General features: G+C 44.2%; 1 protein-coding gene across 1 annotated transcript in view; it reads left to right on the top strand.

Moving 5' to 3' along the window:
* Positions 1-22495, top strand: part of Dock2 (dedicator of cytokinesis 2) — a 413920-nt gene that overhangs the window by 122910 nt on the left and 268515 nt on the right. Inside the window, exon 25 of the mRNA XM_005350387.3 lies at positions 1069-1175. Coding sequence (XP_005350444.1) covers positions 1069-1175 — 107 coding nt within the window. The remainder of the gene's footprint in view (positions 1-1068; positions 1176-22495) is intronic.

The raw sequence follows: 22495 nt of genomic DNA, 5'->3' as shown, positions 1-22495 counted from the left end.
GGAGAGATGGCTCAGAGGTTAAGAGCATTGCCTGCTCTTCCAAAGGTCCTGAGTTCAATTCCCAGCAACCACATGGTGGCTCACAGCCATCTGTAACGAGGTCTGGTGCCCTCTACTGGCCTGCAGGCATACAAGCAGACAGAATACTGTATAAATAATAAATAAATATTAAAAAAAGAGAGGGAGGAGCAATAATATGAGCCAAGGGGTCAAGACCATGATGGTGATGCCCACAGAAACAGCTGACCTGAGCTAGTGAGAGCTCACTGACTCTGGACTGATAGTGAGGGAACCTGCATAGGACTAAATTAGGCCCACTGATTGTGGGTGACAGTTGTGTGGCTTGGGGTGGTCAGTGGGGCCAGGATTTATCCCTACTGCTTGAACTGGCCTTTTGGAGCTCATTCTTTTTGGAGGGATACCTTGCTCATCCTTTATATAGGGGGGAGGAACTTGGTTCTGCCTCAGAGTAATGTGTCAGACTTTAAAAAAAAAATCATAACCTGGTTTTTAATGCTTGTTTCTTTGCTGCCTTACTGGTGTGACCTTGGGAAAGTTAGTTGACCTTTCTAACCTTAGTTCTCCACACTTTTCAACCTGATATAGTGTCCTCCCCAGTAATCTCAGCACACAAGCTGAAGGAGAAGGATTGTGGGTTCAGAGCCAGCTTTTACTACATGAAGAGAACCTGCCTCAACCCCACTCCCCCAAGTAATAAATAGGTAAAATATAAACATAGGGATACCTTTTCCTAACATCATGGTGTTAGGTTTGTGACACAGGGTAAATGTTTGTGTAAAGCACACATCTGCTACCCAGTAAGGCTCAGGGCTAATGGTGTTGTTTTCAGATTTTCACATCTGTTTGGATGCTATTGCATGCTAACATCAGCATGTTCACTGAAGGTTCACTGTCCACCTGGCGCTCTGCCAGGATTTGGAAGTGTAAGGAAGGCTCAGTGATGCCAATTCTGGCCCTAGGGCACTAACCGCCCAAGTTGGAACCTCAGTGACATGAGGTGTGTGGCTTGGGTCTAATCTCTGCCAATCCTATTTTTTGTGTCCTCAGCCAGCTCCTGTATGAGTTCTACACTTGTATCCCCCCGGAGAAGCTGCAGAAGCAGAAGGTACAGTCAATGAACGAGATCGTACAGAGCAACCTCTTCAAAAAACAAGGTGAGCATGGGGCTCCCTTCTGGGTGGGCCCTCTCTGGGAAGCTGGGGCTGGAAAGCCACGCTGTCAGGCACTAAGACACTATAGTGCCTCTTTGCTAGCGAGCTTCTTCCTCCATGGGTGTAAAAAGCAGCGAACAGTTTAGATATTAGAATCTGCATTGATTTTTAAGAAAGCTTAAGCCGTATTGCTCATTTTTCTTGAGACAATTTAATGAGTTGAGAAGTCTGGCATTATCCGCCTAGTGCCAGTTTTCCCTGTGTCATCTGTTACTGCTGTCTTTTACTTGGAGGGAGGTGGGCAAAGTCTCTTTAAATAGAAAGAACCTTTAGCTGAGCAGTTCTCCAGATCTTGAGTGTGTCAGAATAAACTGGAGAGCTTGTTGAAATGCAAATTTCTGGGCCCATCTCCGTGAGCCTGATTAAGTAGGAATTAGCAGCATTTTTGAGCTTTTAGAAGAAGTGCAAATTATTCTTGAATAGGTAAGGCATCTACACAATCAAATCTGAAGCATGAAAGGTGTCACATAAGAAAAAAAAAGGGTCCTTCAGGCCCTGGACAGTTCCTTCTTGGAGGGGGTGCTGTAGCTTCCAGCTTCTTGTATTTGCTCCTGGGATGGAGAACGGAATCCATTTGCACATACACACACACTCTCTCCCTTTTACTATATCTCTCAAATGACTGTGTCTCATGTAACTGTCCTTTGCCTTTTTCTTTAATGATAATTTGAGGAGATGGAGGAAGAAGAGAAGATTTAGGCAAAGTTGCGGTCATTGATTCTGTTCCACCATGTTATCTAACAGGCACTGTGAAGGGAAGGGGGCTCCCTTGTTTTGTAGCTGGTGACTCAGGCAGTCCTTCCAGAGAAGAAAGTGTGAGGGTTAGATGCTCACTCTCCTCCCCCATGTCTTCTGCAGCAACATTTCTGGGTCACACTAAACCAATCATACATTCTGCTTCACATAAATGCTTTGTCTATCCAGAAACCCCGCATTTCTTCTTTCTTCAACTTCCTTCTGTGAAGAAAAGTAACAACAAACAACAAAAACAAAACCTTTAGAGGTCATCACTGTCTTCTGTGCCCTAAAACCAGCACTTTCTGGTTTTTCAAGTCCTCTGTCCACACACTGCTATCCGTTCTAAAACTGGAAGCGAACTGTGAAAGAGACAAGAGGCCTTTGAATATGAGGGGTCAGATGTTACCCAACTGGAATTTATTCAGGAACCAAAGCTTGAACATTTATGCAAATGATCTCACAATCACAGAACTATTCAGGACCCACTTCATTGTAAACTTGATTTCCTCCCCAGTGTCTGGCTAACAAGGTACGTGCACAATCGTTCTTCCAACGGCCTGCCTGGAGTTGCGGGAAGGTTAGAAGAAAGCATGTTCCTGTGTGTTGGTCACTTCCTGACATTTAGACAGATGTATGGCCAGAGTAAAACAAGACACATATCGCTTATGCAGTGAAGGGAGATGGGGTTTCATACTTGTGTCTCATCTGTCACTGGCTTTTCAAAACATGGGTGTCTCCCTTTGAAAAGCCAGTGACAGATGAGACATAACTATTTTCAAAGGGAGACATCCATGTTTTGAAAAGTTCCACCTCCATATCCAAATGTGTCAGTTGTCCTTGCTCTGAAGGTTTTGAGATATGCCTAACCCTGCCTTCTTACACCAAGTCTTCCAGCAATGCTTCTCCCTGGATGCATCGGCTAAGTGAACCTTATTAGCAAAGGAAGTCAGGAGGGAAGCTTCGCCTCCCAGGCGTCTCATGTTCTCAAGTTCAAAATGAATCGAGGGTGAATTCATGGGGGCTTCCTGGGGTCCATTGCTCTTTGCTGAGCGTCTTTCTTTCAAGCCCTAAATAAGGTGAGTTTTATTCTCTGCCATTTGAGCTGTAATGAAATCCCCGTTATTCACCCTGTGGAGTGTCCTATGCCTCGGGGATGTGATTTGCTTTGAGCTTCACTCATTTGACTGCCAGATGTGCAAACTCGCCTCGAGTATTGTCAGCGGCATTAGCTTGTACCTGCCGTCTGGAGCATTTGTATGGCCACCAAGCAGAGGAGTTGGAAGGTTTTAAAGCCTTTTGCTGAGATTTGACACATTTTGTTATTGGGTCCTGCGGAGGACTGAGAGATTGCAGGGTGGACAGCGCTGGCTCGTGGGCCACACTTAGACCACAGTTTCATTCTGGCTTACTCACTTATCAGGTGTGTGACTGTGGGTGCTTTTCTTAACCTTTCTGGTCCTCCGTAAGCTTATCTGTCAATTGGGAATAATGAAAATAATACCTGTCTCAAAACTCGGTCTTGTAAGGAAGGTACTGACATGGGCGAGCCTTTTAAAGGACTTAGTGCAGGGTCAGACCATGCAGGGTTAGAGTTGTGGGTATCTTTTTCTCTTCTGGCATTATCCCAACTTCTGCCCACCCTGACTTTCTTGCCTCACATCACGTAGCCACATAGTGTGGCACACTTGGGACACTTGGCAGCCGTTCTCTTGGAGGTTCACTACAGAGGACTCCGCCCCTTTAAGAACATACATCAATAAGCTTTATTGTGGCATTTTCATACCTGAATATAAATAACATGCTTGGATCATATTCAGATCCCTTACTGCCCTTTATTGTCCCTTAAGATTCCTTTAAAGTACACACATAAGACCCCCCTCTACTGTGTTCTATGGAGAATGAATGAATCTCCATTAGCCTCAATTTACTTGACCTACGTCTTTGAGTAACTCACTTAATTTTAGTGAGCTTTAGGAATTTTAATCTCCTCGTCTGTACATCAGGACTGCTCTTTCAGGTCCTACTGAGCTGTTATATAAACTAGGTAGCATCATAAGGCTTGTCACTCTGGGCATGAGGAGGGCGGAGTCCCATGCTATGGCCACTGTGCCTGATTGTCTTCCTATCAGTGCTATACTGCAGCAGGAGGACCCAGGATCCTGATTTGCATTTTCTTCTACACAAGTTCAGACTCGCCTGAGGGTGTGAGGGGAGGAGAAGTGATCAGATCCACCTGGACAACTTGCAAGGGTTTGTGGGAAAGCCAGCCATCTGTGCCGTGGAGTGGTGGCTCTGACGGGGCAGAACTAACCTCTCGGGCAGGCTGCCATTGACTCTAAGGCTGGTCATAGGCTCCATCTGGTCAGTGTGAGCTGCCTGAGTATCCACACTGCTACCTTCTCCCAAACAGCAGAGGGAGAGGCAGGGAGCAGATGGGTCAGGTGTTGTAAGCTTCAGTCTCTGGGTCTTCTCACTGGCAACTCCTGGAGAGGCAGAATGGAGAACACACGACACCTAGTTGTCCCCTGTGGAGCAGCCGCCTTTGAGTTCCATCGCTGTCCTTTGCCAAGTGTCTTGAGCTGCCATGTTCTCAAGTCACAATGCACACTGGCAAGGTGACTGTAGGGGGTATAGGGAGAAGTAAGATCATTTGTGCCCAACGTCACAGTCACTTCCTAATCGTCACCCCACTATAGCCTTGGCAAGGCAGAAGGTCTCTCACTTGGCTGTTAAAATGTTCTTACTGAAGTTAGAAACACCTTTGAGCCTCCAGTTTCATGTCAGAAAAATGTGGCTGGGACTCATACGAGGGTTTGGTCTTAAACACCGTTATCTCTGGGTCCTGGCCGGATTTGCTTACTTGCTGTGTTGTTTAGAATGAACTGCCTTTCTGAGCTTCAGTTTCTTTAGAGACAAAATGGTGTGTGAGTGTGTGTGCGCGCGCACACACACATACACACATCCCAAGACGGGCTGGCTGCTTATTAAAAAGTAGCTGCTGTGTCTGTTGTATGATTGCAATAACCCTAGCATAATAACAGTGCCAACAACAATCTACTGGAGAGTTTGTAACAAGGGAACGCCAGCTATGGAGGTGGAGAGATGACGCAGCACTCAAGAGTGCTTACTGCTCTTCCAGAGGACCCAGGTTTGGCTCCCAGCACCCATGTCAGGTGGCTCACCACCACCTATAACTCCAGCTCCAGGGGGCCCCAAAGGTGCCTACACACATGTGCTACACATAAGTCCACCATCTACATACCACACACACACACACACACACACATACACATACACACACACACACAAAATCTGTGCTTTAAAAGTCAGTTAAGCATCAGGTACTGCTTAGAACAGGAATTTTATATCATATCTTATAACTTTATTTATGCATTATCATCCTTGACTTACATTTGGGTTATCTGAAGCCTAGAAAATTGGGACATTTATATGACAATGAGACCAAAGGATATATTACCTGTTGGTATTTTAGGGTTTTGAGCAATGTGGTTCTGGGATAACAAGTCTCTCCCCAAATCCCAGTGGATTGAACATTGTGAAGTTCTATCTCTCTGATGAAGGCCATAAGCCTTTTGTTCCCGTGAAAGTTAAGTCAGTTGGTACCTGATACACCGTATGTAGCAGGAAGGTGGCAGAAGGACAGGAAGAATGACAAGGAACCATCTTAGCCTACACTGACACTTGCCTATTCCACCCACAGTGTGCTGGCTAAAGCCACGTTGTCTACCTCATTGGAGGGACTGTGGGGTGGAAAGGACACGCAAGGAGACTGCCTCTGCCTCCTACCACTACTAAGTTTTAGAACTGGATTCAGAACACACATCATTTGAAAATCAAACTCCATCTTCTTTTCCTACTTGAACATGTTTCGTTTTTATGTTTATTTTTGTGAAATGTGCTTCCCTTTCCACTTGAAACCATGTCTTAGCAGTCACCCTGAAGGACATCTTTCACTGCTTCCCGGCCACCCCTGGTCCAAATGTTGCCTTTCACACTCTGATAGATGTGGGTGGGGGGTGGGCATGAGTCTGTAGCTCATCTGCTACAGACAGTCTGAGTAGCATGCTGGTATCGGGCTTTAGCCAAAGGGAAAATGTATATGTGTGTGTGGGGGGGGATTCCACCCCGCACCTAGCCAGACTCTAGCCATATGGCAGGCCTCCTTTCCCATCTGCCCTACACATACTTACATACTTCTGCTCTTTGTGTTCTGCCTGGAGCTCTCTAGCCTTCCTATCCCCTCCTGTCGTGGCGGTACAGTCACCATCCCTTCTCCAGCACGTTCCCCTAATGGCTCATGTAATTCAGTTTGGTGCTGTGCAACACTTCTTCCTATCCCTGCTGTAGGTCAGGTGTAGGACTGTCCTGGGGGTACAACCATCCCAACTCTGCGCACCGTGTCCTCATGCCCCATGTGCACAGAAGACAAAACCACTTGCTTTAACTTCTATGGTTTTCATCTTCCTTTGGTTTCTACTTTACATGGTGGCAACTTAAAATCACAATTAGAGATGCCTTGTGGCTCTAGGTTTAGCAAAGCAGCTCATGCCGTCTCTCCCAAATGACATCTGAGCGCATGTCACAGATACTCACTTAGGACAGAGATGAAAGACTGCCTTTGTCATTTCCTTTAAAAATTATTTAAAACAGCTTCCTCCACCTGGGGATTTTGTTGAAGAAGGGAATTTAGATACACATGTCTGTGGCATGTTGCCCTGCCAGATAAAACAGCAGCTGACCTGTCTCCCCCCCCCCCATCTTGTTCTCTTCCCTAGTTCTTTCCCTGGGACTCTACAGGTGGACCAGAATTGAAGGGAAGCAGGACAGCAGAGATTTAAATATGTTCAGAAGTACACTGTGGCTTCACAAAGAGAGCAAAACAAGGTGCTTGCTTGGTATCTGAGAGAGATTCTCCACAGCTTAGATACAGCCAAGAGCCTGCTCTAAATGGCGGCATCCAAACATGCAAGTTCTAAAATTCTTTGGATTTGGGGCATGCATGATTGTACATGATGTCAGTCCTCACAGGGATCCTGATAGAGGGCATGGGCCCCTGTTGAAGGGAAAACGCAGCTCCAGGAGCCTGAGAGGAGAAGGAAGAGGCAGAGAGATGTAGCTCTGGCCAAGCAGAGCTTGCCTCGTGTAGCAATCAGCCGTTCCTTTTAGCCTTCTTCGTGCAACTCTGTGCTGATGCAATGAAGTTCTGAAGGAGAATCTCTCTTTCTGTGCACTGTCTGCTTAGGGGCTGCTTAGTGACACCAGTTCTTGAATGCTTGCTTGCTCTTGGACATTGCAGAAAAACACAGCATGGCCAATGGTTAGTATACCAAAAAAAAAAAAAACAAAAACAAAAACAAAACAACAACAAAACCAAAACAACAACAACAAAAAACCCAACAAAAGCGAACAAACAAAAAGGGAAGTAAGTTCCTCACTTGTACTCAAGTTCTCAACTGGAAGAGCAGTGGGTTTTTATTCCTTTGACGGTTGCAAGGTTTTATATTATTTTATTGCTTTGTATGGCTATGACCTGCATAGCTGAGGGATTGACATAACTGGGGCAATGTGGAATGAAGAAAGGACAGACACACAAATACGTGCACAGAACAGCTGAGCTCTATTGCTGTGCACTCTGACAGGGACTCACTAGCAGCCCAGAAGCTCAGTGTGTTTACTATATGCATCTAAACCAGGAGGTGGGTTTATTGAATAGAGCTTATGGAGGACAGGCTGGCTGATCTTGGCAGTGGTCTCTGTAGGTAATCAGCCTCAGGTTGTAAGCTTCGGTGCACATTTTCTGGACATACTGTCAGCATCTGCAGATGGACAAGCTGAAGGCTATGGCAATTTCCTAGAGCCTGACCCAGAGAAAATATTGTCATTCCTGTTTCTGAGGCTCTGGGTCCTAGATGTGCCCATGTTCATGTAAACAACATATAATTCATTCAGGACTGTATCCAGTACCTCACTACATACTCATTTTGTTATCAGTAATAATCAATTAGCACCATTCTATCCCTACTCACAGAAAAACCTAGAGCATTAGTAACCATTTATCTAAAATCACATCTTCCCTTTTTCTAGTGAGCAGCCAGATTCTTGAATTCATCTTGAATCTTGCTGCTTTCTTAGTGCAGTTGTATTGAGTCTGTAGCTATTACTAGTGTTCTGGTCATTTGAACTTTTGAACTATTGGTAGTTGGGAAACTTTTCCATTTAATACTTTAAGATCCATCCATTTCATAGGCTGCTGAAGTTCATTGTTTTGATGACTGGGAAGAGCCGTTGTGTGAAGAAATCAATTTATTCACTCATACATCCATTTTAAGCATTAAACTTTCAACATTTGTTGTTAATTTTTCCCTTGTAAGATTTTCTGGTGTGGAGAGTCTTAACTGTTTTCTAAATACTGAAGAATATCTTTGGGGGTAATAATTACCTGAAGACTCTCTTGGTCTTCGGGGATCTGAATATTTCACTTTAGCACACGATGCCAAACTATTAGCGAAGGCAACTACATCAATGTATATTCTCACCAGCAACCCAGGAGACATCCCATGGATCCATATACTCTTCTTCACCTAGTCTTAGCCCATGTCTAGTCTTTGCCGATAAGACAGCCTTCAAATACCTCCTCATTCTCTCGGTGTATGTTCCCCTGGTCACCAGCGCTGTTAGCCATCTTGTCTGATGTTTCTTGGCTACCTGTAACTTGAACGCCTCTTTACAAATCGTGTCCATTTTCTTACCGGGTTCATGGTTGAACTATTAGTTATTTTTCTTTTCGCAGTGATCAAAATGCCTAACAAGAAACAACTTCAGTGAGGAGGAGTTTATTCTTGCTGTAGTCCGTCATGGTAGGGAAGGCAGGGCCAGGAGGGTGAGGAGGGCTCCATCACTTCTGTAGACAGTGAGGTGAAACCATGGAAACCGAGTGACCCACATCCTCCAGCAGACCCATATTCCCTACCTTTAAAAGTTCCAATCATCTTCCAAAACAGAACCACCAACTGGGGACCAAGAATTTAAACACATGCACCTATGGTGAGCATTTCGCATACACAGCTAAGACTTGTATTTCTCTTACTGATCCTGGTATATTTTATCTATTTCTCACACTCTTGTTTTCCTGGCTTAAAAAATATCTGATTTCTAATGATTCTCTTCATTTTAAGGAACAGTTTTGGAAAAAGAAAATACTTCAGTCATTTTTAATAGTCAAATCTCTTTATTTCAGGCTTCAGAAATTTGTTCTCAATCACAAAGTTGAAAATATATTTGTATATATTTTTGTTAAGAGTTTTATAAAGTCAGGCAGTGGTGGTACATACCTTTAATCCCAGGACTTGGGAGGCAGAAGAAGGTGGATCTCTGTGGGTTTGACGACAGCCTGGTCTACAAAGTAAGTTCTAGGACAGCCAGGGCTACACAGAGAAACTTTATCTTGAAAAGCAAAATAACAACAGCAAAACCCAACCAACCAAACAAACAAACAAAAACTGAAAAAAAAACAAAAAAGGAAAATAAGCTTATAGTTTTATTTGTGACATATAGGTTGCTAGCCCCTCTGTGAGTTTCTACTTTTTGTATAATCTCACAAACAAATCTGGTTTTTTTTTTCTGCTTGTACACTCATATTTCTCCTTTTTGTTAGACTATTCTTTTCCATGTTTAAGCTGTTTTATATTTTTGGGCCATTGTTGTACTTGGGGACTGAGATCAGGGTTTCCCACAGCCAGATCAGGGTTTCCCACAGCCTGGACACAATCCCTTGTCCATAGTATGTTAGCTGCCTGTGTCCTTGGCATTATGATTGATTAGACAGTAAAGGGTCAGAAAGGTCAAGAAATAGGGGCAGTCTTTTCTCACCAAGACATCTCCATATTAGGCTCTGGAGTGATATGAGCATCATGGGAATTACGTACCAAGACATAACACTTAACCTTCTGTAGGTTTAGACTTGCTTAGTTATGAGAGAAATAATTTTCCTTATGCCAAAAACTTGCTGGGGTCCATAGGGTCAGCATAGAGTTTCTTTGCGCATCTCACAAAGACAACATTGAACTGGGAGTAGGGAAACCTCTGTTGTGGTAGCAGCAATTTTATCCGCGTCAGCAGCTGAGATTTACAGAGTGCTTACCAGGCAGCGGCATGGTGCACTACAGCCATGTGTATCAGCCCACTTAATAAGCTCTCGTGTGAGCTTCAAGCGGGTCACGTGACCCATTACGTGATGAGCTTGAACAAGGTCTTCTGGAATCCTTCCAACAATGAAAATCTATCTAAAATATCATCCTGTGACTCTCAATAATAGCCCCAAATCTCTTTTCACCATTGAAGGCACAGAATTGGACCATTTCATGGAAGTTGCTGTGGATGAAGCGAGATTATGTAACGTCTTTAGTTCGCCTAGCCCATCCTCTCAGAAGCCTGGGGAAGTTCAAAGGATTTAAGTATTAGAGCCAATTTTGTTTCTTCAAGAAAGTGTCCTTGAGTTTTGAGGAGTTAAGCTTCTCATCAGGACATTTAGAGGCATCAAAGATCTTCAAATAGGGAGGCCATTCAGCCCGTCTGCGGTGCCGTGTTAAAGAACCACGTCCAGCTGCAGGCGCCCAGTCCCTCTGTGGACCCGAGAACTCTCCCTCCCGTCTTTTCTTTCCATTTGTGACTGATTGCAGCAAGTCTCAGAGAAAAGCCTTCAGATCCCAAATCAGAGAGGAAAATGGCTTAATAGGCTGTAGAACAAATCCAGGAGACATTTTAAAAAGTGTCTTTTGGGGAAAAGGCGGGGGCTGAAGTTAAAAAAACATATTGAAGTTAAATCAAAGACAAAAAAAATCCCTCTTGAACTTACAAAAATGCTTAGAATGGCCTGTTCTAATGGCACCGCGAAGCGCAATTATCTTGGGAAAGAAAATATCCCAGGTCGTTTCTGTAATGGCACTTCATGCCAGTTCTTCCACAAGTGTCGGACCCTTATGTCTTTCTACCCGTGTCACGCGGGATTCTTTTCTAATGCCGAAGAGATTCTGTTAGTGGGAGTACACGTGACGAGAGGGTTCGCATAAATGCTCAGGAGGTTTTGTGTTTATCCCAGCATCCTGGTTCTAGTTTTCACTGTGGAACTGCGGTCATGAATAGTTTGAATTACAGTGAGTCAGGTGTTTAGAACATTCTGACACTTTCAGGCTGACTGTAAATGTTTGATTTTCGCTATTTTTATCTCTGATATTTTCCTAAATAGACGATTCCTTTAGACTACAGTATGACTGAATTGAAATCCGGCTACTGATTCATTTCGGTTGAAGCAATATTTATTTAAAAATCTGAATTTTTTTTTATTTGGAGAACATTCAAACATTATAGAAACACAGTGAGAAATTATTTCATGGCTACCATTTTTTTTAACTGTTATTTTATTGTTTACTCTATGTGAAGCTTTCTCCACCATATCCCTCTCACAGCCTCTGCGTGCACACAGTGTGTGCTCTTCTCCTCATTGTACAGGTGAAGAAGTGGAGGCTTAGAGAGCTTTAGACAAGTGCCCACCGTCACATGTCAACCAGGCAGGAATCTGCCTGCTCCCTGGTACGTCTTCCAAACCTCCATGTTGTATGGCATGTGGACAAAGAATTCCTGCCCCAGGAAACTTACAATGCAGGAGAAAAGACAGGCTTTAAAGTCTTTTTAGACTAGTGCACACCTGGGCCAGTTAAGCAATACAGACGAGGAAGAGGACAGGGTCCTGGGTAGCTCATCAAATAGATTCTTCCAAACTCTCAAGGTTCTAACACGTTTTCCACCCACCTATCCAATTGGTGGGAAGTTTTAGCACAGAAAGGAGTGATTATGTTGTCGCTTTTCATTTTCCTTGAAAACACTGTCCCGTTTGGCCTCCCTGTGGTCCTTTCTGGAGTGTCACAAAGGTCAGTATACAGAGGGATAGTTCTCTAAAGGGACAAGAGTGGAAATGATCAATGATGCCCAGCTAGAGGCGAGGGATAGGGAAAGGGGAGGACTAGGGAGCAGTCTGAACCTGGGGTGAGAGGCCTTGAGTAACACATTTTTGGAGAGTAGTTCCATGTGAATTTTTGGTGAAATCTGCTGATTTGCTTTTAAACGCTATAGACTGAGCAAGTCCCACATACCGATTCATGACGTCAGCTGCATCTGTGAATTTGTAATTCAGTGTTTATACGGTTTTGACAAGTGTGTAGAATTTTTTACAAGTCTATTGTGGATTAGTTTTGAATATTGTTTTTATAGAGTATGTTTATCCTAGACAAACGACTATCAGCAGAATTTAGTGAGAAGAGAGTTTTGCAATGTTGGGGACAGGTTTGCAGAGGAGGTAGGGTATCACTCAGACCTAAAGAGACATGAGTAGTGTGACATGGGTGCTATCCGGACAACAGTCTGTGAGGACCCGGGGGGGGGGGGCGGGTCAAAACTGCAGACAGCCTCCTCTCAAATCTCAGGGGATTTAAGGGTCCATTCTTGCTTGATAGAGGCCCTTAGGGCTGGGGCTCAGATTTCAGGCAGGCTGACAGGGCTCTCTGGAGATGCTCTCTTGAGCTGGAAAAAAGACAATTGATAGACAGTAGTGTTATGACCCAAACACTGTGAGCTCTATAGAGAATATTTCAAGATGTAGTAATGTACCTATGATGTCATGGGTTCTAACTAACCTGTGTTGCCATGGTTTATAGCTAACCTCTGCGTATCACCTGTCTCAGTTTGCCTTGTAGATTTTTTGTGAGCAGGGCACAGTTTGACCAGGTTTGTCAAGTTGGGAACTATTGAGAATATAGTCCCATTATATTTTCAGGAACTTCATATCAGTGATCCATAATTAATCTCATATTCTGTTATATATAGACACATAGATTCATTCTCCCGAAACTTAACTGACATTCCTACCTTCAATAAATAAGTCATCATCCTCTTTGCTCATGGGTCTTAATGTTGGTCATGAATGTCACCCAGATTTCTCAAGAATATTTACAGTTTTGATTCTTCCTCATTTCACCTCATCAGAAATGTGTACACACACAACACACACCTACAACCCCATCACACCTGTGCACATAGCTGTGTATCTGTGCACACGTGCAGAGATATACACACACCTTAACCCAGGCCTTTTTTTCTTCACCTCCTCTCAGAAGTACAGCACAAGGCAGACTGAGGTTTTCGTGAGCAGGAACTGGAGAGATCCAGTATGGGCGGGACTGGGCACTGAGAGCCCTCAGTAGTCCTGGGCAGCCCAGGGAGGTTTGCGATGTCATACCAGTTGGGCTGGAGAGATTGCTGAGTGCAATCAGGCAGTAGAGCAAAGAGGGGAAGCCAATTACAAAGGCAAACAAGACTTTAATTACAGCTTCAGCTGAAGAGGAGGAAATTATGGAAGGAGAGTAGGTACTGCCCAGCGTCGTTGTTCAGAGCAAAGGCCTGCGTCAGGGCCTGACATCGCCACCCTTGCTATGACCCTTTATCTCTAGCAGCATCTGGCTCCCATCTATCTAGCAGATGTAGATGCAGTGTAGGTTTCCTTGCCGCTCTGTTATGCAGGAATTCGCAAGTGAGGCAGAGTCTGGCATTTAGTCCTGAGCCCATAGGTGGCGTGTAATCACCCTGGTTGGTAACAACTGATTCCAGCCCTGCTCTTACCTGTGTCAAAGGGCTGTGTCACAGAAAGTGGGGCTGGAAGTCAGAGGTGCTGTGTTCTTCCATGGCCATTTCTGCATGTTACAATGTAGTAGTTATCTCCCAATCTCAAGTGAAAAACTTAAATCAGGGATGCCTCCGCCCACTTTCACCCCAAGGTATGTGGAATGAGCTGACTGCCCAGAGGTCATGAGCAGCCATGTGAACAACACACAGCCTGAGTCTCGAAGTAAGTCCTCTCGGATGGTGGCATCCTGACTCCTTAGTTCCTAACCTGTTACAGTACACAGTGCTGAAACCACATGGCTTCATCTGTGAGATTCCTCACACGGTCTCTGTGTCTTCAGGGCTGTATTGTCTTGAGCAAGCTGCTGAAGTTGAAGCTTAGGAATCAGGATGCAAATGCAGGCCCCCTCCCCTGTCCACACAACACCTGATTGTCCCTGAGTCACCAGCATTTGCCACGGCAGCTGGAAATACATTTGTACTTGTGAAAATTTATAGTCTATGTTCAAGGCATTTGGAGGTCTGGGATGTTGAGGAGGCTCAGCCATATGCCCCTGTTGCATGCTTCCTGTTTCAGACATCCATCCCATTTCTCCAAAATTAAAGGCATGGAGGTTAAGAAGGGGGCTGTCAGACTTTAGGGGAAATGTCTGACACCTAAGTTTTGCCTAACTTTCACAGAAAAATAACACCAACAAACACAATTCTACCTACCTGTTTGAGTTGTTCTGTTAGTGGAGAGAGAGGATGATGTGGGGGGCAGGGAGAATATTGAAGAGGTTAATACATAGGCTTTATCAATGTATAAAGTGGAAGAGTTCCACAGCCTGCCGATGGAAGAGCCAAGTCAACAATTTAGGGAACTCTGAAGCCTCTTCACCCTGATGCACACAGCAATCTGGCCGCTCCCGGCAGCTGGCTGAAAGCTCTTGCCACCCTAAGAAAACCTCAAGCAAAATAAAGGTCTTAAGTCTAAACCAACATGTGACATAGTGTTTCCTGGGCCTGACTCACCTGACTTAGCACCGTGTAGAAATGGAGTTGGTTCTGATGGAAACTTGGAGTTGGGGAGGTTCTGTGCATGAAGCTGAAGATGCAAGGGGTACTTGGCACTTTGTCTTTAGTTTTGCTATGAACCAAAAACTTCTTTTTAAAATATCTACTATAAATTAAACCTTTAGAGAACACACAGCCCCATCTGGTTCACCAGCCTCTTCTTCTTTGGTTTATTCTCTCTCTCTCTGTCTCTGTATGTGTGTGTGTTGTCTTTCTGTCTCTCTGTCTCTTTATTTCTCTCTCTGTCTGTCTGTCTGTCTCTCTCTTTCTCTCTCTCTCACACACACACACACACACACACACGCACCCTGGCTCTAAGGACATTGTAGTACATTAGGGAAGTAGTGGGGACTTTGTTTTCACTGCCTGTGACAGCTGGAGCCAGTGTCTGGATGGTGTCCAGCATGACTGGCTTTGGGCTAGCATGTCCTGCAGAGGGTGGTATTGGTAATGGGCTGGATTCCCATGGTCTTCAGGTTTCCTGCTGCACTGGCTATCAGCTGTATGTCTTTCTTACGCCTTTCTCCTTCGTGTCTCTCATTTACTCTGTCGTTTCCCCTAGCCACACATCATCTCATGCAGCCCCTTCTATAAGCTTGCTGCCTCCAGTCACCTCCCACAGATCTACCTGACCCCTGCTCTCATCTTAACTCAGATGGTACCTGCTTCAGTCCTCAGCCAGGTCTCAGCAGGGCTCTCTGCTGCCCTGGCTCTGTGGCTTTAGGCTGTGGGGGCAGATCAGGTGACTTACTGTAGTCCCCACAGAGAGAATGTGGGCTGGAGCGATTTATCTCATTATGCCTTACCTCCTAGAGAGTGCTCCCAGCAATTTTCTTTCTGGGTCATCTAAGAAGGGACACCTAGCCAAGGTGAGCATATGATTTTTTTTTCTCAGATGCAGCATGGGCTAATCTCATTTGAATATGCATAGTTTCCCTAAATGCAGCTTTGGCCTTGATTCTTTGGATCTAGGGACCCTACTGCCTTATTCTCACCATGCTTGGACCCGGTTTGCCTGAGAATTGCCTCATCTTTCTAGCTAGTGATGCTCCTGTTACCTAGAAGAGATCATGTCAACTGCAATGAGTTTTAGTCACAAGCCTTCAAAAAAAAAAAAAAAAAAAAAATGAGTATCTGTGTGTCTAGCTGTGTGGACCTGTTCCAAGTGGGTTGCTATCGTGGATGTGACTATGCCCTCCTCTGGTAAGATTGGTGAGGATGCTGTAAGTTGGCAGGAAAATCAGCCAGTTTTCCCCCTGTGGTGAGTTAAGAGAATTTGGTACCTATTACAGTACCTCCAAACCCCCACCCTCACCAGGCTAGGGGCAACTAAAACTGGCATCTTCTGGATCTAGGGATCGCTCACGCTATATATACTCATGTAGCACTGAGTGAGTGCCTTCCACTTGAGCGCCTGCCCTTCTCTGTGTGTCCAATAACTGGCACCAAGTAAGTGATCGGGAAAGGGGTGGCTGTCTTAACTGGAGAGGATTTCTCTCAGAGGAAATGCGCTATCGAAGATTTAAAAGATTTAAACTCCATTTCAAGAAGGTTCCTGGTAAGTAGCGTGACTTCGGACAAGCCACTTTTCTGGGCTCCGTTCCCTTTGTGTGTGAACAGAGTTGGATCTCTAAGGTCCTGTCAGCAGATCAACACAGAAAGGCGGCAGCTTCGTGTACTATGCAAACTGCTTGAGAAGCGTTGTCATTCCAGGGCTTTGAGGGTACTGGTGTCGGCCCGACATGAGAGATACCAAAGGAGTGTGTTCAGATGTGCTATAGGGCTTCACAGCCTTAATATGTGAGTCTGTGCTGTGTTGGGGAGGAAGGTCCAGCAGGCAGTGGCCTACATGGGGCCTTGTTTGGAACTTGGCATCCTCCAGCTGCCAGCCCTTCTAGAGAGGAGATAGCTGCCAGGACAACATTGTCCTTTACAGAAGGACGTTACTTCCATACAAATGCCTGTGTAGGTCTTGAAAAGGTGTCCTCTGTCAGGTTCACCCTTCCTGTGACCCAAATTTACCAGGACCTGTGTGAACAGCAGAATGCTTTGTTGAGTTTGGTTCTCTTGTGGGGATTCTGGGCTTCATCTCTGACTACGTTGGCAGGTTTACAATCAGTTACAATCCAGGTACCAGGAGGTTCATCACAGCACTGTGCTGTCTGTCCAAGGCCTGTGCAGAGACATCAAATAGGCTCTGGTTATTGCTCAGGAAAATTTGTTGTATTTCATGGGGACTCAGTGGTGGGATCTGTGTGTGCACGGTGGAGTAGCTTGTGTTGCCGTTCAGTGGGAAGAAGAGAAAGGAATTCCCTGAAGTCGAGATTTGCAGCTCTCTCTCTTCGGTTTTCCATGAGATTATAGTCACATCCATCAAGACACGCCCAGGGCTTGGAGGCAAACAGGAGAAATGGCTGTTCCCCTGCTCCTGTTCCAGGAAGGAAGTCAGGGGCAACACTGAGGCTGCTTTCTCGCAGCAAAGTTCCTCTTTAGGTCTATACCTGGCTACCTGCCCCTTTCTTCCTCTTTCGCCATCCCGGAGGTCAACGCTGGATGATTCTCAGCAGTACCCTTGCATTTGATCTTGGCAGATGGAACACCTATGCCTTCAGAACTACTGTGTGGATGCAATCTCTATATCTTTGTTTCTGTGCCTTGGGGTCAGAAGTATGTCATGCACTTTGACAAGAGGAGCAGTTACCTCGTGGGAGAAGTCACTCACTGAGTATCCATGTGCAGCTCCAGCCCTGCTGACTTTAGTTTTGTCCTCCCTGCTCTTGCCCAGTGAAAATGGCCACTAATGATGGCCCAGCCCAGCCAGATTATACAGCCCTGAATTTAACCTCACCTTAAGTATTTGTCATCACCTTAAAACAGCTGTCTGTCATATCAAAGTCCCCACAGGACAGATCCTAAGAGGAAAGGTGACTTCTAGAATGGGTCTTATGACCTGTGCTTTGTCTATTGACCACGTTATAGAAACAAAGCATCAGGCAGGCACACAAAGAACAACGATATAATGATGCCACACAGGGGCAAATGCTCTGTGGTTGGTAGAGGTCTAAGCAAAGTGCCCTGAGGATCCAGAGGAACCAAAGGATTTTAAAGTCACAGTGTTGTTAATAACACTTTAACAATTATTTAAGGGGTCAGAGAGAATGCTAGATGGTTAAGAATGTTTGCTGCTCTTACTGATGACTGGGGTTCTGCCTGTGCCTGTGAGTATTCACACACAGACACATGCATACACATGCATAAAATATAACTTGCAAAAGTCATTGGCATTTATTTTTAAAGAACCTTACAGGGGATATCATAGAGCTTTTGAAATGATCACGATTCTGCCCTTATTCAGATATATTTGGGCAACCTTTGACTTTCTTCATAATCTTGAGTTCAGTCTCAAATGTGTAAAGAGATCTTCTTTTAGAAGGTTCCTTGGGAGCCTGGAAGTCCTGCTGCAGAATATTTTGTTTGGTAACTTCTTGAGTTGTAACAAGCATCAGTTACTTTGGAAAAGCCATGTCATTTATATGGTTTTCAGTTTTTAAAAACCTTCAAAATGGAAAGAGCAATGGGGTTAATGTGGCCACAAAATGAAATGACACCAAGTACAGTTCCTGGGTGGTCTGTCGTAAGAGCTCAATAAAGGGGAACTTCAAATTGGTATGATCATTAGTGCCATCTTAATTATTCATTTACCACTGCTAGGTTCGCTTTTATCATAAAGTCAGAGTTGGAGCCAAAGTAGTATATAAAAAATAAATAAATAAAACATTGTTTAAAATGAACTTTAAAATATCAAGACAGCAAAACAAAAACTGTGTGGGAAAAGACCTGCCTGTCTAGCAAAAGGACTATGACAATAGTTTTCTTATGGGAACCTTGTTAAGTAGGTTGTTGTCTTCGTTGGCAGGGACTCTTTAGGCCAGATACTGTCCGTGTGTTTGCAGATCCGTAACTAATTTAAACCACTGCCTTTTGTTTACTGTTTTCCCTCTTACCACTACATCGCTTTTGTCATAGGAAGAGGGAGATAAAATTGACCATTTGATCTCCATACTCCCTGCCATAGGTTGCTGTTTGACCCTAGCAGGTGCTAAGGGGTCTCTCTTATACCTATTTGAAACAGCACCCCGACTTCTGATGTTCATGGATGCATCAGAATACACCTAGAAAGTCAGCTTCTGTTGTATGATCAATCTCATTGATCTTTTTTTCAACACTGCAGCCTTAAGCAGCTTCAAGAGCTTTTTTTCTTTTCTGTTTTTTTTTAATTTTGCCCCCAGGTTGCTGATCTTTTCAAAAGCTGCTCTGTTTCTTCCCAGTCAGCCTGTGAGATAAGAGGGTAAATTGCAATTAACGGCCACACACTGAGGTGTTGGGGAGAGATTATAGAAGACATTTGCATATTCCACACAACACATTGCAGGTATAGTTGAAGATCTCCTTGGAGAGACCAGAGTTGCCCAAGGTCACAGCGTGAGTCAGTGGCAGAGTGGGGACTAGAGACCAAGAAGGACAAAAATGCTTTCTTTCTTTGTACTAGTGTTTCTTGGGGTATGGATCTGCCCCACGGGTGGGTGGCTTTTCTAGGAGGAAAAGACTGAGGTCAGACTATCCCAGGCCTACGACTGTGGGGAGGGGGGTTGGAACAGCACAGATGACCTTCTCTTCTGGGCTGCAGCACTGCTTCTGTGCACTCCTTGGTCTTCTCCGACTAATCTCCTTGGCTAACAAAGAGGAAAACATTTCTGGCTCACTCTCTTCTGGGACTCTCAGATAACTCTTTTGTCTTCATTGTACTGGCTGTCAGCCTTACGTTCAGTTGCTGCTGACTTTCTGTCTGAGATAGAAAAAATGCCCTAAAACACATATGAACAAATTAAAATGAATATATATATATACCAAGTAAATAACATGGGTTATGAACTAGAATGGGCAACCAATGGGTCTCCTATTGGTAAAAGCAATGACCAGCTAACGCTTTGGAAATGCTTTATTGAACTCCGTCCTCTAGGATGTTCAACAACACCCTTGGGGGAAGAGGATATAGATGAGTCTCAGGTTTCTTCTTAGTATTGAATAAGTAGCTAGAAAAGCAACTAGTAACCCTACAGAGAAAATAAAGAACTAGCCATGTACCAAAAAGATCAATTCAAATGTGCTAGCAGTCTCATTATTGACGGCTTATAAAACTGACCAGAGAAGCCAGAGTGTTTGGTCAGTAGCCAGTGTCAGGTATTTTTTACCTGTGTCCTGAATCATGAGCCAAGCCCTATTGCACGTGTGCAGAACAAAATCTAGTTTTATGAGGTTTTTTTGGGTTTTTTTGGCACTGCGTCTCTGTTTGAAGATTGTATTTTCGTCCTTATTCTCTCTCTGCTCTCGCCCTAAGAAGTTCTCCGATTACCTTATTATTCAGTTAGAGGAAGTACATGGAGGAAAGAGATGGCAAGACGCAATTTATCCAGCATTTCCCCACTGTTACTGCATTTTAAAGATTAGCATGTAGGGCTAAGTGAGATGGGATATTAAAGCTATTTGTCAAAATGGGGCAGAGAACGTTCCACATTTTAAACCGGTAATTCCCCTATATCACGTGACCACCCGGACACGATGTCCTAGATTACACGGTTTAGGTGATTCCCTCATTATCTTTGACCGTGAGTCTCCCAGTATCGTTTCACTTGTCTGCTCCTCGAAGCAGGCATTCCCTCCCAGCCGTTAGCCAGAGCTCCGAAGCCCAGCTCCTGAAGGCCTAGAGTGAACTTGCTTCTCACGTACATCTTCCTGTTCTTGTTCCCGCCCCCTCTCTTTGTGGCCCTCCTCCTCCAGGTCAAATGTGTTTCCTGTGGATGGCCCCTCCTCTAGAGAATGTACTCTCGTTTAGAGGAAAGTGGGGGAGATGGAGGGGCAGTCTGTGTCTGGTGACTTAAGGGCAGTTAAAGTCAAATGTTTGAAAAATGGTCCTCTGAATCAGCAGAGGTTTTGCGGAGTGACTGGAAGGACTGCATACTGATAGGTAAAAGTCCTGAGAAACCAAGAAATAATTCTGCCGAGATCCCTGCTAATAAAAAGACCGCACTGCTAAAATGCAGGGCCAGCAAGGTTAATGATGATACGTTCTTTTTTAGTACCAAAGATTAACACGATAACTTGCATATGAAAGTTAATTCAGACACACTGGTAATGGAGGAGGCATACAAAATTAATTTCTACAGCACCTCATAAATTTCCACCTCTCCATCTTTGGCTTATACTTTGTCTGTGCAAGTGTTGCATGCAAGCCCTGTTGGGCATATTTCAGCCATGGGGTATTTTTGACCCCGGAACAACATGGGGTGCCTAAGGTGTTCTCAGTTCTTACACTGCTTGCTAGCCCTTCGCTGGATGCTTCCCTGCTGGAAAGCATGTACTTCATCACCTTCCAGGTTCCAGCTTGGCAGGGATCTTGTCGTTAATCATTAATGAGGCTCTGAGGCTGGGTTGAAATGAGAGGAAAGTGGGTGGTAGACGGTGGAAGGGCCAGAGGAGGGAGGAGCCGCTCCCTCGCCCAGCGGCAGAGAACTCTTTTGAGAGTTCTCTGTTTAGTCTATATTCCATTTATTTTTGTTGTTGTTGAATTATTTGTTCTTTCGATGACCAATTTCTTGAGGTTTTTTTTTTTTTTTTTTTTTTTTTTTTGGTACATTTTGGATTTCAGACCTCTGTCTGGTATGGGGTTGGTGAAGATCTTTTCCCATTCTGTAGGCTTTCATTTTGTCTTGTTGACCATGTTCTTTGATTTACAGAAGCTTTTCAGTTTCAAAAGGTCCCATTTATTAATTGTTTCTCTCAGTGTCTGTGCTACTGAGGTTATATTTAGGAAGTGGTTCCCTGTGCCAATGTATTCAAGTGTACTTCCCACTTTCTCTTCTGTATAAGATTCAGTGTGGCTGGCTTTATGTTGAGGTCTTTGATCCATTTGTACTAAAGTTTTGTACCTGGTGATAGATATGGGCCTATTTTCATTTTTCTACATGTTGATATCCAGTTATGCCAGCACCATTTGTTAATTATGCTTTCTTTTTCCATTTGATATTTTTTGATTCTTTATCAAAAATCTGGTGTGATGGATGGAGCTAGAAAACACCATATTGAGTGAGGTAACCCAAATCCAGAAAGACAATTATCACATGTACTCACTTATAAGTGGTTTTTAAACATAAAGAAAACCAGCCTACAAATCACAATCTCAGAGAACCTAGACAACAATGAGAACCCTAAGAGAGACATACATGGATCTAATCTACATGGGAAGTAAAAAAAGACAAGATCTCCTGAGTAAATTGGGATCATGGGGACCTTGGGAGAGGGTTGAAGGGGAGGGGAGAGGTAGGGAGGTGAGCAGAGAAAAATGTATTGCTCAATAAAATCAATAAAAATCGAAACAAAACAAAACCCATAAAGGTTCAAAATAAGAATAATGGAAGAACTATTTCAAAACACACACATATAAATCCAAATGAATCATTGTGTTTATATATATAAGTTATAATTAATTCATATTATATACGAAGTTAAAAAAGAAAGAAAACCCTGCTCTTCAGCTCCCACCCAACTAGCATTATCTGGAGATATGTCAGTGTGTAAGCCTTGGTCTTTCTTGGTTGGTTTAAGCATCTCAAGTGAAAGCCCCCCTGAGTCCCTGTTGTCAGATGTCCATCCATCTCTATGGTACTTCAAGTGCTGCCTCCCCCTCTCCCTCCCTCCCTCCCTCCCTCCCTCCCTCC

This window comes from Microtus ochrogaster, chromosome 7 (genome assembly GCF_000317375.1).
Source record: "Microtus ochrogaster isolate Prairie Vole_2 chromosome 7, MicOch1.0, whole genome shotgun sequence".
Lineage (NCBI taxonomy): Eukaryota > Metazoa > Chordata > Mammalia > Rodentia > Cricetidae > Microtus > Microtus ochrogaster.
This window is presented reverse-complemented; position numbering and strand designations above follow the sequence as displayed.